Below are 15,220 nucleotides of genomic sequence, written 5' to 3'. Positions count from 1 at the left end.
AGGGAAATAAATCTTTAACAACAATCACATAAACGTGACCATGTGGTCAACATCTGCGGGTGTTCGGGGGAAACTGCACTGCAGGCCTGCTCTTGTTCACTGTATTATTTTCATAAACAAACTGAAATCACATTATGCTAACATTTGAGGTTTGGAGAAACTCCTGTTCACCCCAAGCCCCCCTGCAGGTCAGCGGGGATGCTGAGCAACATTTCCTTTTTGTTCAATGATTCAGCACAAATGTGCTGAATAAATGTGCAGTATTTATAGGACTTTCCATGCAAAAATTCCTCACTGACAGCAACTATTTAATGTGACAACACTTGTGCAACCAAATAACACATAGAAGCCTGTGCTTGAAGTTATTATGATTTCCTCCTGGGCTTTCCCTTCTTGAAGAATTTGCATAAGATGAATTGAGGTGTGATGTGTGGTGTGATGTGGCTTGAATTGTCTGAGTTCCTCCTTATGCTTTTGGCCAGTGTTGGGGAGCTAATTGGAAAACTTTGCAAGCTACCGCTTAAAGGGGCCCTTATATGCTAATTTCCAGGTTCATATTTGTATTTTGTACTTAATGTGACATGTTTCCACGCTGTAATGTTCAAAAAGGTCTTTATTTCTCTCATACTGCCTGTGCTGCAGCACATCTTTTCACCCTCTGTCTGAAACCAAATATTAAGAAGTTAAACTACGAGCAAAATACTGCAAAATATAGTTCATCTTCTAGTTTATTACATGTAGAGGACTACTGCCCAACAATGCTTTTGTGATTAAATACTATTTAGTTTGCATAACAAATGAGAATGTTTTCAAAGCAGCTACTGATTTCTAGTTTGAGCTGCACATAGAGATTACATGCCTATTTATTGAGAAAGTGTGCCATTAATAAATCTACTGCAGAAATGTATATTTTAACTGCAGCAAATGTAGTCTGCAAAAAGACTTTGCTCGGTTGGTGACAAACTGAGGAGTGTATTTATATGTGTCTGAATAGAATTCCCCTCTTGGAGCCAGCAATCTGTGTGCTGTGTTATTCTGAGTGACAGTTTTCTGGAAATCCCCCACCTAGTTGTTAGCTCCGCCCGCTGCAGGCAGCCACACAGAGGGCATTACACACTGCTGCACAACTCTCTGCTAGTACACAACCAAGCGCACCTCAGCCCGAGAAACAACCAACCATGGACCTCCACAGGACCAGTATATTAAACCAAATGGATTACAGTCGAGACTCTAAAGAAGGGAAGCCGCCTACGTCGACAGAAGAGCGGCTGGACAGCGGCCTGGACTCCCTGAAGGAGGAGGAGTACCAGGCGGTAGCGGCGGAGATCCGTCGGCTGCAGCTGGAGTGTGAGCCTCCGCAGCACAAACAAGATGTAACCGGAGAGCTTCAGGAATGGAAAACACAACTCACAGAAGACGGAGACACGTAAGTCACTACAGGAATAACCCTACAGAGTTAAACAAGGCGGTGTTTGTGAGTTTTCGGAAGTCTTGCAGTATCGCCTTGCTAGGCCCAGTTTGGGTCTTCGGAGGTAATTTGATCCCTTTCCTGTCGGGAACTATCTTCCTCCAGCTTGTCATTACAAAACACAGGCCCAGGACTAACTCATTCAATGTTTAGGCTTACTTCAGCATTATAGCTTATAAAAGTACACTGCTGCAGTTTTAAAAAATACACACAAAGGGTGTCCGGTTTGATAATGGGGCTAGCTGCGGTCAGACACAGTGGAATCGGACGTAAACAAAAGGCTATTATCAGGAGGGATCCTACTTTGGCCGCGGGTCAGACTGGGAAAGTCCCGGGCGCGCCGCCAAGGAATCCTACCGAAGCGCGCTCCCGTGAAGCAAGAATAAGGAAAACCTAGAAAAAGTAACGCAAATATGTGGAAGTTGGCGAGTAACTCTCTTTTGGAATACATGTTTGCAATTTGTTCCCATCTTAAATCCATGGGAAGTTACAGAGTGACTCCACATTTTATTTTCGTTAGAACACTATTTATCCGCATGAAAATATAGTAAAACCTCAAGACTTCTGTTCTTGGGGCACATGCATACGTGCTAATGGCGTCAAAGTTGTACACTGTGACTTAATTCATCAGAACTGAGGACAGGAACTGTGTCATGTTACAGAGATTCAACCTGGGGTCAGAAGAGCAGTGGTTCTCAATTTGGGCCCTGGGGAACACCTCAAAAGGGGGACCATTTGTATTTATTTACACTCATTTACTGTAACGTCATTCTTAGGAAGTTATCCCCAACATGGAGTAATTACAGCATCCATGTTTACAACAAGTGTAAAAAGGGTCGCCGTGTTGCACTTGCCAAACTATCAAATTGCTCCGAGTGTTGATACAAAAGAAAACATTATTTTATGTGAATATTTTGGGACATGAGATGGGAAACTTGGCCATCTACTGTATTGAATATCCAGAGATATCTTTGAGGAATATACTTCTTGTCTATTCAGATTTAAGTGTTTTTTTTAAAAACACATACAAGGTATCATAATTATATTGTCTTCTCCAGAAGACATCAGTAGAAATAGGATGCAAAAGTATTAAAACACTTTACCTGCACTTGATGTAGCACCGTACAATTGTCCGGTTTTATCCTTTGAAGCAAATATTCTGCCTTTATAAACTGCTAAAAATGACATAAATAAGGACAGCTTCAAAAGTAACAGATATGGGTGATGGAAAAAAATCTGTTTGTGTATTTGCACTCAAATGTGTTGGAAGAAAAACAATAATACAGATTAAGCTGTGAGGTGTGTATGTATTGTAACAGGTTTTCTACCTTCATTCTCTGTCTTTATAGGCTGCTCCACCTGGCCATCATCCACGAGGCCAAGGACTACATCAAAAAAATTATAGACCTGTCCAAGAACACAGACTTCCTCAACACACAAAATGACCAGAGACAGGTACTGAAGAAGATTTAAAACATGAAATATTGCTTCTTGTTTTAGTCTGTGAATGTGCTAATTCTATAGGACCTTCTCAACAGGCTGTAGCCAGGGCCGGCTCTAGACAATTTGCTGCCCTAGGCAAGATTTTAGCTCATAAAACAATGAAACGCCTTCTGACGCACCTGAACTTCTTCCCCTCACAGACTCCTCTCCACTTAGCGGTAATAACAGGACAGGCAGAAGTGTGCCAGCAACTCCTGCTTTCCGGGTGCGACCCCACGCTGGTGGACGACAGCGGGGACACACCTCTTCACATCGCCTGTCGCCATGGCAACCTGCTGTGCTTCAGCGTCCTCACAAATAACTGTCGGCCAGAGCATTTGCACACGGTGATGGCTGCCTGCAACTATCATGGTGAGACATAGAGAGCATTTGCTTTTCCAAACGATAAGTGTTTACATGGTAGGAAACCAAAATGTCTGGATTTAGCTGCGGTTGGCTAAATTATTATGTTTCTAACATTATTAGAATATTATGTTCTGTGGCTGTGGTGGTCATTTCCATTCTGTGGTGGCCCACCCTCAGTGCATGGAAACAGGCGAGACACTGAACTGCTATTTAAATAGAGGAATGATGGGCAGAAAAAGAAAATGTCTATGGTTAGGAGGAGGAAGACATTTAAGCAAGAAAGGGGAATGCCATAGTCATTCCTATCCAATAACTATCTGTTACATGGAACATGATTGTTAGATGCTAAGGTTCCAAATATAGTTAGGCCTGTTGTGCCTTAAATATCGCCACATTTATATAAAAAAGTGTAAAATAAAAACATGAACATATTTTGCCACTATAGGACTATATAAACGTTTAATAATCAGCATTAACATGGCAAAACAATGTAAATCCCAATTAAAGTTAATACTTTGTCCACAGTCAATCTTCAGAAATTAAATGGCTTGTACTGGTCTGGTGTCAGTTGTTAATTATTCTTTGATTTTGTCTTGCAGGTCAGAACTGCCTCCACCTGGCCTCAGTTCAGGGTTTCCTGTTGCTGGTGGAGAACATGGTGGATCTAGGAGCTGACATTAATGCGAAGGTAAACAACACACACAATTATACAATCGCATATTATACATTTAAGTATGTAAGAATCAAGGTTATGATCTTCCCTCCATAAAATCTCCTTTAATCTTTTTAACTGTTTCATAAAGGCCTATATAAGGCCACAGCACAATGGAGTAGCTTCTTAAATTAGTTCCTCTATCTACGAAACCAGAATTGTTTGGAATATAATCCAAAAAAGTTACAATTTGAATCGAATTGTGAGAGAATGAAAGATTTCCACCCTTAGTATTTTTTGGAACAGCACCCTCCTGTTGCTAATAAAGCCTTGTGTCCTCTCTGTGTGCTTCAGGAACAGCGGAACGGTCGCAGTGCGCTGCACCTCGCCGTGGATCTGCAGAATCTCCCCCTGGTCCAACTGCTGCTGAAGAAAGGAGGGGACCCCAACCTCCTGACCTCTGGAGGCCACACCCCCTTCCACCTCACCTACGGCCGCCACAACGACGAAATCCGGAAAGAACTGTACTCTCTCACCAATCCTGAACTGAGGGAGCTGCCTGACAGCGAATCAGACGACAGCGAGGAAGAAGTGGACGAGGAGTCTGATGAGGAGGTGTGTGTCGAAACAGCAGAGATGTAGCATTAAAAGTAGCATTTTTCTAGCAAGTGTGTAACCACTTTCTTTGTGTTTGTAGGTGGGATATGATGACATCCAGTGGAACGGACATTAGCAGGAAGGGAGAGAGAGGAAGTTACAGAGGCAGGAGGCTGTGACGGTAAAGGACACAAAGAAACGGCTCGGCACGTCGACTTCTTCCAGAAAGTGACGTCACATGAGCCCAGGAGTGCAGTGACACGGCGCGGGCGTGGACGCGTAAGATTGGACAGGCCGTTCCAGGCTGCGGGGGGAGAAAAGGCGCTGAGATGTGTGAATACATGATGTTGAGAGGGTTGCTTGTATTCTGTGAAAATCATTTGTCACAAAGAAACATCCATCCACACAGCTGGACCTGCAGCAGCTCTGTTGTACGATATTGTAAATGCTGTGTATACAAAGATGTATTTTTTATGGAAGCTGTGAACGTGTACAGTTGAGCAGGTTGTATATGTGAGACAGCGAACAGTCCAGCACACTCCAGTTAAATTAAAAACACTCATATTTAACAGAAGAACTTTGTGTTGGTATATTTGTGGGGACTGGGGTGGTACGCATGTTAAACTATTAATTTTTTTTCACAAACCTGTGGTAGTTATGAAACAATTACCGTTTACCTTGACACGCTATGCGTGCTATTTAAGACGAGCAGATATGAAGAAATTTAAAAAAATTGAGGCAATTTTCTGAATTTAAGGGTTTTTTTCATTCTCAGGAAGAAAGAAATCTGTTCTCGTTAGAAAAGAGGCTTTTACATGCCAATATGAACACATGATCTATATAAATAAAGGATACCAGTACCTCCAAATTAAAAATATCCCATGAAGTTTAGAATTAGAGCTTCTAATTTCAGTAAAACAAGCACATTTCTCAGTACTTTGAGATAACAGAGATATTATTGTGTATTCAGGAAAATAGCTTCAATGTTAGTTTTCAGAGAATTTTAATAATCTGGTTAATGAAATAGTTTTTTTACCTCTCAGAATTCAGATACAATAATGTTGTTAACTCAGAAAAACAAACCGTTTTCTACGGAAGAGGAACAGGGCCACATGTGAAAGATATGAGATCTGACGAAAAGTGAATTTTCTTTTTGAGATTAAAATCAGAATTCTGAGAAAAAATAATTGTATTTTAACTCAGAATTTGGACTTATTCCTCAGAACCAAAATCACTTTTTGTAGGATCTTAAAAAAAAGAAGTCAAAACCCTCTTCCTTAGATCTCTTTTTTCTTTATAAAAATAAAAGTGCTCATCTGAAATTCAGCATATGAATCATATGAACTGCATATACATTTAGCTCCTTTTAAAAAAACGACACAGTTGGTCCTAGAAGGAGGCTCTCTCTTATAATATATATAAGAAAGATCATAGAAGATCCAGTAAATAATAGTTGGCGGGTGACGATATTTTAAGGCTGCAATTATGCGAGAAATGACCATGTGCCTTCCTTCTGCCGTCACTGTGTCTGCTGCTATAAATGCCTCCATCGCAGCATGACAGCTGACTTTCAGTCCTTTTATTGTCATATAATGCATTCCGGGCAGGGAGTGACTGATAACTCAACAACTCCTTTCCACTGAATGAGGAAGTAGCGGGCATAAAACCCTGCAGCAGTTCCTCCAGCTGGGTGTGTGTGTGTGTGTGTGTAGAAAGAGATAAGAGCATCGGGGAATTCTGTGTTTGATTTGCTCAGTCATCTACATCAGGACGTTTTTGGGAGGGTGGGGTTCAGAAAGAAGGGACAGGAAATTCCCAGGAACAGAACACTCAGCTGTTCACGACATTCCTGCTTCTCATTCCTCCAAAAGAAGGGAATCTCCACGGAACAACAGGATGCTTCAGTCAAGTTCGGGGCAGAGGGGAGGAAGGGGGTTTTACTCTAGTTCCTGTAACATGCATATCAGAAGTCACTGTTAAATACACCTATGCAAATCTGTGATTGTTTCGCAGATCATGCCAAGTATGTTGGCTTTACACACTGCCAGTCTTACCATGGAGACATAGCATGACTTTATAACAGCTGTAAATACATTAGACTGTACAGTTTAACTCATATCAAACAATTGTAGGGCAGTGGGGGCTCAGTCTGTAGGTACTTGGCAAACGAAAGGTCGATGGTTAAAGTCCTACTACAATGCTCCCCGGGCACTGTACATATTAGCTGCCCACTGGTCGTTCTATTAGGATGGGTCAAATGCAGAATCTTGGCTTGGGAACCAAAGGGTGGCTGGTTCAAGTCCCAGAAGAGAAGGGAGTGTGGACTGGTACTTGGAAAGGTCCCATTTCACTGCCATGGTGTCCTTGAGCAAGCAACCTTGTGATAGAGGGTTTATTCAATTCCGTTGTTTCTGCAATTGTTTGAATTTGATCCTTTATTCTTATGTTAAACATGTGTTTTTTCTCAATCAAACAGGCATCTATGATTTTAGAAACAATTTTCATTTTAATTTACTTTTGTGATATTTATCATCTTGATTCATACTCCAGTAAGTCATTGTTATAGCCCCTTTCACAATGGTCTTTCACCCATGTGAATATAATGTTAGCTGAGCTGGACAGGTGGTCTCTTGGTAACCCAAATTCATATGTGGAGAAAAGAAAAACAGGGAAGATGTTCAATAAAAACGTTGTGTTTATTAGAAGTGCAATTTACAACAATGGCAGCAGAGAGAAGGGGGGTTGAGACACAAGGGGAGAGAATGAAATAATCAGCGACTTCCTGTTGACCTGAGCAGACTTCTATGCTCTGATTTAGGGTGAGACAGGGGTGACCGTCCTAAATCAGAGCATTTAAATCACCCTGGAACTACAAACAGTGGAGAGGAGGGGGTGGCACTTTAATTTAGATCAAAATAATGTATGTGGCAGCCCTGAGTAACGTTTGGAAGCACTGTTGAAATACAGTGACTCAAGAAGCTATGTAAATAATGGTGCAGTGGTGACGTATCTTTGTAGGCCGACCCCGAAGTTAGCATTGCAACGGCTCCCTAGTCTAAAAGCTAATAGGATTCTTCCATCGGCTTTTGGAACATGAATAAAATAAGATCTGTGGCTAATGTGTTTATGATACTTACTTTCTTCAGCAGGATAATCTCCAAATATCAACACAACTTTAATGATTTTTGAGTCATAAATGCAATCGCAATAAGTAAAAAAGCTAACGTTAGGCTTTAAACAAACTACATGACAGTTAGTTGAATACCGCTAAGCTAAAGGCTAATTTTCTGCTTGATGACGTTTAATAGCCTCGTTCAGCAACTTGTTAGCAAACGCAGTTTTTTTTACACGTAGAAGCTCCGGACATTCACAAGTCGGGTATTTATTGACGTATTTTATGTCTTAGAACAAAACGTGAAAATCCCGAAAGATTGTATAGTATACCCATAGAACTTATTTCAGACAAACGTTTGATACTTACACGTTTTGTACAGCAGGATAATCTCCACATATTAACAACAACTTTATGATTTTCGAAACATTCAAGCAATCACTGCGCATCACTCACTCTAAGCTAAAGGCGGCTAATGTTCAGCAAAAGAACGTTTGGTAGTCAGGTTTAGCTGCTTTTAATCAACAGCCATTTTTAGGACGCATAAAAGTGAACTACTAACGTGAATATTCTGGAAACTTTCATTAACCACAGACCTTATTTCAGGCAATTAAAATAAAAACATGTTTTGTTTTGCAAAAATGCTTGCTCGTTCCCGGGTTTTAGGACTCAATCCTTCACTACTCTATACTAAGAGGTATTGAGAGGTTATTGTGCTGTTGTTGTTGTCGTCGTGTTACTATCCCCCATCTTTTCAATCTGCTCATGTCGCACTCATCAACTAAAGTCGTTTGGGCTCCATCCAGACAGAGGAGGAGATATCAGACTGGTGTGGTGGTACTGATGTGAATGTTCAGCATCTTTCCAGAAAATACAGGAGGGGTGGATATGTGGAGAATATCGTGTCCAGTCAGAGACGATGCTAAAGGAGGTGTTGGTGCAGATGGGTAACGTTTCCACCCACCTGCTAATAACTGTTTATCTTTGTATTTCAACCGCCACTTCTTTGGAACAAGATGATACCAACTCATTCCCTGTAGGCGAGACCTTTTTGCAGAGGAGGAGGTGGAGGAGGGGGGTTTTCTGATGTTGCCATTCATCCTTTTCAGAGTCTCATCATTCTCTCTCAGACAAAGCCACCAGGTGGACATCGATCTCATTCTCTGACAGAATCCTGGAGCACAAACACACAAAAGTTAACGGGCATCCTTTTTTGTTATGCCAGATGTTTTTAGGCCTTCAAACACGGACACGTTGAGAACACATTGAACCCTCTAAGCCCTTCCTTTGATCTTATCCCTGCTTTTGTTTTAAGGGGAATTTCCATTAGTCTGTTCTTATCCATTTTTAGAAATAACCCTGAGGAGATATTGACAAAGCCAACACATGCTTAAGGGATTTCACTTTTGTCAGTGTCAGCACAAAGATGCAAGACTTCTGCAGGAGTAGTGGCGACTGTTTAAGGCTGCATGTTTAGATAAAGAGCAAAGATTGCTTCTTAAAATGCATCCAGGAAGTTGAAATAAACTAGAAGGTGCAAAAAGGTTTGCATTATATTCCCTACACAGGTTTTTATATTTATTTTATCATTTTTATTTATTTATTGACTTATTTACCAGATGCATTTTTCTCAGAATACAAACTCGTGTTTTTACATAAAGTGTAGGTAAAACTGATAAACACAGCAACGGAACAAAAAACTAAACAAAATAAACAAATGAAATAAATTATAGTAGTAATAAAAAATGAAAACGATATGAATGTAAGGTTACATTTAAGCTGATTACAAGGTAGTAATATGCAGAGGAGACTTAGATACTGTATGTCTTAATTATGTCTTCCAGTTGCTAACCTTTGCTTCAATTCATACGATTCATAATTCATCAAGGGTTGAAATTAAAGAGGGATTTCTATGTATTTACTTTCTTTGTAGGAGGGCAAATACTCACTTGAATCCAGATCCTTTTGTAGTGATAATTCCCACCTCTAGCTCAGAGGGCTTGAAGTCGATGGACAGAACGGTGGCCAGGCATGAGATAGCCGTCTGTATTGAGAAGAGAATTGTCACAATAAGCATTAGAGAAAAGAAAGGAGAGAGGGGGAACAAAATAAACATTGCGCCCGAGAAATAGATAATAGATGAATATATTTGAGTTCAGGCCAAAACAAGACATTTGATGACATCATCTTGGGCTTTGGGAAGCACTGATTGACATTGTATTTACCATTTAACCGACCAAACAACAAATAAAAGAATAATCAACAATGAACTTATTAGTTGCAGCCCTATTTTTTTAAACAAAATATCTAAAAATAATATCAGTTTTATCATATTACTATCAGTGCCTGATTTGTATAGCTACATCAATTATTTACATGTTGGTCCTTTTGATGGCTTCAACCGTTGATTTTTGACTTGCAAAGTAATGCATTAACATTCTAGTTTGGTTACACAATTGTAAAACTCCCTGCTGTTCCGACATCCAAAGAACTCCCTGAATGTCCCAACTGAAATTCCAAGACAATTCCATGATATTCAGCTGGTCTGTTTTATGACAGAAATTCAATGTTGCATTGCGTATCGGAATATTACGAAACGTAAAAATAAAATTGTAAAATATGATTTTTGTTTAACATAGTTTAAGTTACTGTGATGCAAGAAACATATCGCAAGTATATTTTTTTTAAATAATGTTTTATATATAATTGTTTTATAACATACCTCTTGTAGTAGATACGGAACAATCTTTTTAACTATGTTTCAAGATGATCTTACATTTTCTTTTTAATTCTTTCTCACTTGATGAAAGTGCCGTTTCCTGAAGTTTCAAAAGTGTTTGAAAATCAGAAGAAGCAAGACCCACTGTCTCTTAAAAAGCACATGGGTTAAAATGTGTATTTTAAATGGCTACATAACAACATCCTTACAGACAACAGTAACAACATATCTCTATACATTTGACCCCCTCACTCACTTAGGTCAATTCTGACTATTTAAACAGACAGCATTTGTGCTTTGATGGACAATAGAAAGCCAAGGATGTGCTTTTCACAGGATTCATACAAACTGCATACATGCTGTTTGAAATAAAGGGCCTTAGTCTCACGTCTCCCACATTGGACAAAAATGAATGGCCAGTGTCCCAGGAGGATACACCAGGGGCATGTACACATCTTGAATCACTTTGTTAATTCTGTGTGTTTACACTATATGTGTGCAATACCTCTATGGTCTGCTCATAAGTCCAATCCAGTTTCTTCTTGACTTTCTTCTCCAGGTAGCTGGTGGCCTCAGTCTGCTTGACTCCGGCTGCGGTGGCCTTAAAGCCGCAGAAGTATCCGGCTGGATCACACTTATACAGCTGAGGACCCAACTCTTCATCCAGACCCACAAAGATCATACCTGGAAGGGGATGGAGTGAAGAAAGGGATATACATATTTACCAAAGGGATTCTGATTCTGATAAATATTCTAAACAGCACTTTGAAAAAAACTCATAAACAGTATTAAACAGCCTTGTTCAATGTTTACACAAATATCTGTTTTTATAGATATAATATCTTGATTGTAGCTCTAGATATTTTGTGCTGAGTTTTAAAACCCTTTGACACTTTACTTATTACACTCCTTACAAAACAGATTCAGATCACTAAGTAACGCTAAATATGAAAACGTGCAGCAGTACAGCTCTCCTCACAAAGTAACACATTATTGAGAATAAGGATTTGGAAACTCATTAAAGTTATGTTTGTTAAACAATCCACACGAGACTCACAGCAGCCTAGGGGCCTCATCTCTGCGTTCTGTGTGTAGACTTGAGAGATGTCTGCCATGCGTTTGCACAACATGTCCACAGGGATCTCATAGCCGTACTTATACATCCAGTTAGCCGCTTCATACCGAGCCCTCTGCACCTGAGACCTGCTGTCAGCTGGAGGGAGGAAGAGGCAGAAAAAAGGCATTTTTTAATGAATAATGTATCGATTTAATTGGAGAAATACGTCACCAAGTTTCTTCCCCGGCACACCCGTATGTATACATCATAGAGCCGACAACTTTCTCCATGTACATTCAATTCATATCAATACGTTTTCTTTACATTACTATAACATTGTTTGTTATGCAAATGAATTGTAACTGGATGCCCTTTACTACTGGTTGGATGCAAACTGCATTTTGTTGTACTCTGTGCAATGACAATAAAGTGTAATCTAATTATACACTTCTTTATGTAAACGGGTCATAGGCGTAGTATGGTTGTCACTAACCCAATTAAATCACTTTCAATTACTGTTCAAAAGAAAACAGGTAGAGGAAATCGCATTATCCCATGCAGGAGAAGTTATTTTATTCCATTTTATTTTTCTGTTGAGGCTGATGTCCAATGAATTTGAGCTACGGAAAGAGAACAATCCACATTTGTCTATCTTTTTGCTATGTATGTTTTATTTTATTTATTGTGAGCCTCTATTTTGCATGTTTTTAATGATTTGTTATTAGGGATAACATCTGTCCAGGAATTACAGATGAAAAAAAGCCTCTTAGCTAACTCAGGCGCATTTACAGAAATGTCTATTATTGTGCACGGTAAAATAAAATTAATAAAATAAATTAATAAATAATAGCAAATAATGTGTTTCTCTGGTCAGCTTTGGAATACTTTAGTTTTTTATTTTGCTAGCTACGACACTTTTGCAACTTTTATGTTATGTTCTGCTGCAGCTAGAGTTGTCAAATGACTGAAATAGCACACTCTATTTTTACTTATTTTTTTGTTACGCATGCATTCAAGTGGACATTGCTTACCAGTCATGCCAGTCATAACACAGCCAATGTTCTCTGTAATTTTGTACAGATGTGTGACCGTCATCGCATCCAATAGCTTGTCCTGAGAAAAACAAGACAAAGACATTGTAAACACAGAAAGGTACACAACATAGAATAGAATAGAATAGAATAGAATAGGGAGGGATGAAACCCTCTTTAATGGTCACACATGCAGAGCACACAGCACACACAGTGAAATTTGGCCTCTGCTTTTAACCCATCCTAGTACAAGGAGTCTAGTACTAGGAGCAGTGGGCAGCTATTGTACAGCGCCCGGGGAGCAATGGGAGTGGGGGGGAAGGGGGGTGTCCGGTGCCTTGCTCAAGGGCACCACGGCAGGGCAGGAGGTGAACTGGGACCTCTCCAAGTAGCAGTCCACACTCCATATTTAGGTCTGGTCGGGGACTTGAACCAGCGACCCTACGGCTCCCAGTCCAAGCCCCTACTGACTGAGCCACTGCCGGACTGTAGTAATAGTAATGCAATGACCATCATTATTACAGATGTGGGATCTGACCAGATGCTTTGTAAAAAACACAGAAAAACAAACTTATGTGTGTGTCTGTGTATACTGACTGGGACTTTCTTTTGTGTGACAGCCACAACACAGTCCTTTCCTCTGATCGCTACGGAGGTCAGTCCTCCCTGGTTGATGGCTTTGAAGGCATACTCTGAAGATAGATGGAAGGGGAAAAACAGATTTAGTTACAGTAGTGCACTTTTCACGATACTGGCAAACCTTTCTTTATTTCAGGGTTCAACCGAGGCCCGGACTGGCCATCGGGAGGACCGGGAGGTTTCCCGATGGCCTGGCCTGTTAAGTGGCCTGCTGGCGAGAGGATTGTTGTTGTTGTTGTATGTATTGTGAACGCAACGCTGCGCAAATGTGTGTCTGCCTCACACAGGGGGACTGTCTGTCTACACATGATGTGGCCTGCCGACATGGCCACTGTCATACAGATCATACATCAAAGCCCTCGATTGGTCTCTGTGTGTCATTCAAGCTCGAGAGGGTGTGTGTTCTTATTATACATCCATGGTGTGTGTATGTGTGGCGCGAGTGAGAGAGAGAGAGAGCGCGCACCGGTTACTTGTATTGTTGTTGTTAGCATCTGGTGCGAGCTAGCTGCTCTAACGGATATACGGAGCTGTTTCAACAACAAGGTGGAGGGAGAGTCCTCTCCTGTCAGACTGAGAGGCTCAGTCCAAGTTATCTCAGTGGGTCTCAAACGGTTTGGTCACCATTTATTTAAACAAATATTTCCATTTGAGCGGAGAGTGATTAGTCAAATATGCATGAATAAAAAGAAAAAAATGTTAAATAGGTGAAAAAAGGTAAGATACATTTTTAAAACTTGTTGAGAGCTAAAACTAGTCTTTGCTGCTGCCTCAAAGAGGAGCAGGGGGGAGAGGAGGGAGACAGGAGAGGCTGATTCAGGAGCACAGACACACTCACAACTATAAATGAACCAAAAACAAATAAATAAACAAGTTTCAATGTTTTTTCATATTGTATTATGGTATGTTATTGGTTATGGCCATGTTCTTATGATTTTATGATTATTTAAATGTATACAGTTCTGTTTCATATGGGTGTTTCCATAGATCTAGTCTCTTTATTTCCCCCTCAAAATGCACCAGATTGATGCATTTAACTCCAAAATTTAAAAAAAATCTTACCGGGGAGCATGCTCCCCGACCCCCCTAGAGGATTTGAGGTCGACCCCCACTTAAAACATGTACACATGGATAGGTTCCCAAATACATTTGCACCATTTTTTTGAATAGTAACCCATGTCCATATGTTTATTCTGGGGTAGTAGATTTAAACTATAGGGCTATGGGCAGCAACGCTGTAAATATTGACAAATAAATCCAACAAAATGGCACAAAAGAAACTGGTAGTGGCCTGGCATTCCCGGCCTGACTTATTGTCCCAGTCCTGCCCTGGTTCAACCTAGTTAGTTGTTTAACATTTAATTGTACATAAACATGACCCAGTATTACACAATACCTTTGTGACAGATGGATAGGGGCATTTTAGTAAAACAGGTTTAAAACTGTTACATTTAATACAGCACAGTTAAAAAACGTATTGTAGGAAATTAATAATAAGGATTGTCCGAACACAAGTGAATATATTGCTAAAGTTAGTTGACTAGTTGCTAAATAATAATATAATTCCAATTGAATAACAAATAGTTATCAAAACATTAGCTTATGTTAGCTCCTCACAGCTAAATTAAGATAGCTGATAAGCTAGCAAAACTGCAACATAACGAAACATTCAGTTACTTAGTTACTACTCAATAACTATATTCCATTATAGTTGAATAAAGACATACATTAATAACAGTCATTATGACATTTTAAAAATGTAGTGAAATTTTGTATTTTCTAAATAACAGTGAAGTACGAATGTGCAACATAGAAGTTGCTTGCTAACGTTAGCATGTTAGCCTGTAGTGATGACAGAGCAGGTTGAGTTTTGTTCATCATTCTCACTACTTACCGACTTGGTAGAGTCTTCCTTCCGGAGAGAAGATGGTGATATGGCGGTCAAACCCCGCACTGGACCCCCGGGACATGGCGGCTTGATATATCTAATGTAAACGTGTATAGACTTAAATTGAAACTGAACTGAGAGGCAACAGTCAAAACATGGGAAACATCTACACCGGATGTGTTCTTTCAGAGTAAAACCTTATATTTCCG

At 40.0% G+C, this 15,220-nt stretch overlaps 2 protein-coding genes across 2 annotated transcripts; one reads left to right on the top strand and one right to left on the bottom strand.

The window, feature by feature from the left end:
• The first annotated feature begins 1,101 nt into the window (after positions 1-1,101).
• On the top strand, positions 1,102-5,139 carry nfkbiab (nuclear factor of kappa light polypeptide gene enhancer in B-cells inhibitor, alpha b). Its single transcript, XM_034135290.1, has 6 exons — positions 1,102-1,426; positions 2,818-2,923; positions 3,112-3,322; positions 3,916-4,004; positions 4,323-4,583; positions 4,666-5,139. Exons 1-6 carry the CDS (start codon positions 1,179-1,181, stop codon positions 4,699-4,701), a joined length of 951 nt encoding a protein of 316 aa, XP_033991181.1. The 5' UTR covers positions 1,102-1,178; the 3' UTR covers positions 4,702-5,139.
• A 2,101-nt stretch (positions 5,140-7,240) lies between these two features.
• On the bottom strand, positions 7,241-15,189 carry psma6a (proteasome 20S subunit alpha 6a). The gene is made up of 7 exons (XM_034135244.1): positions 15,018-15,189; positions 13,082-13,176; positions 12,485-12,566; positions 11,454-11,609; positions 10,902-11,080; positions 9,627-9,721; positions 7,241-8,851 (listed from the first exon to the last, which is right to left on the bottom strand). The coding sequence occupies exons 1-7, from the start codon at positions 15,091-15,093 to the stop codon at positions 8,794-8,796; spliced, it is 741 nt and encodes a 246-aa protein (XP_033991135.1). The 5' UTR covers positions 15,094-15,189; the 3' UTR covers positions 7,241-8,793.
• Positions 15,190-15,220: the final 31 nt, after the last annotated feature.

Source organism: Trematomus bernacchii, unplaced genomic scaffold (assembly GCF_902827165.1).
Source record: "Trematomus bernacchii unplaced genomic scaffold, fTreBer1.1, whole genome shotgun sequence".
Taxonomy (NCBI): Eukaryota; Metazoa; Chordata; class Actinopteri; order Perciformes; family Nototheniidae; genus Trematomus; species Trematomus bernacchii.
This window is presented reverse-complemented; position numbering and strand designations above follow the sequence as displayed.

What these genes read in the sequence shown, in the direction of transcription:
- nfkbiab (XM_034135290.1), top strand. Translation starts at nt 1,179, where the DNA reads ATGGACCTCCACAGGACCAGTATATTAAACCAAATGGATTACAGTCGA. An exon ending in CTCACAGAAGACGGAGACAC is followed by an intron (nt 1,427 to 2,817) that starts GTAAGTCACTAC and finishes CTGTCTTTATAG; the next exon opens with GCTGCTCCACCTGGCCATCA. An exon ending in GGCTGCCTGCAACTATCATG is followed by an intron (nt 3,323 to 3,915) that starts GTGAGACATAGA and finishes TTTGTCTTGCAG; the next exon opens with GTCAGAACTGCCTCCACCTG.
- psma6a (XM_034135244.1), bottom strand. Translation starts at nt 15,093, where the DNA reads ATGTCCCGGGGGTCCAGTGCGGGGTTTGACCGCCATATCACCATCTTC. An exon ending in TCACACAAAAGAAAGTCCCA is followed by an intron (nt 12,567 to 13,081) that starts GTCAGTATACAC and finishes TGTTTTTCTCAG; the next exon opens with GACAAGCTATTGGATGCGAT. An exon ending in GATGAGGCCCCTAGGCTGCT is followed by an intron (nt 11,081 to 11,453) that starts GTGAGTCTCGTG and finishes ATCCCCTTCCAG; the next exon opens with GTATGATCTTTGTGGGTCTG.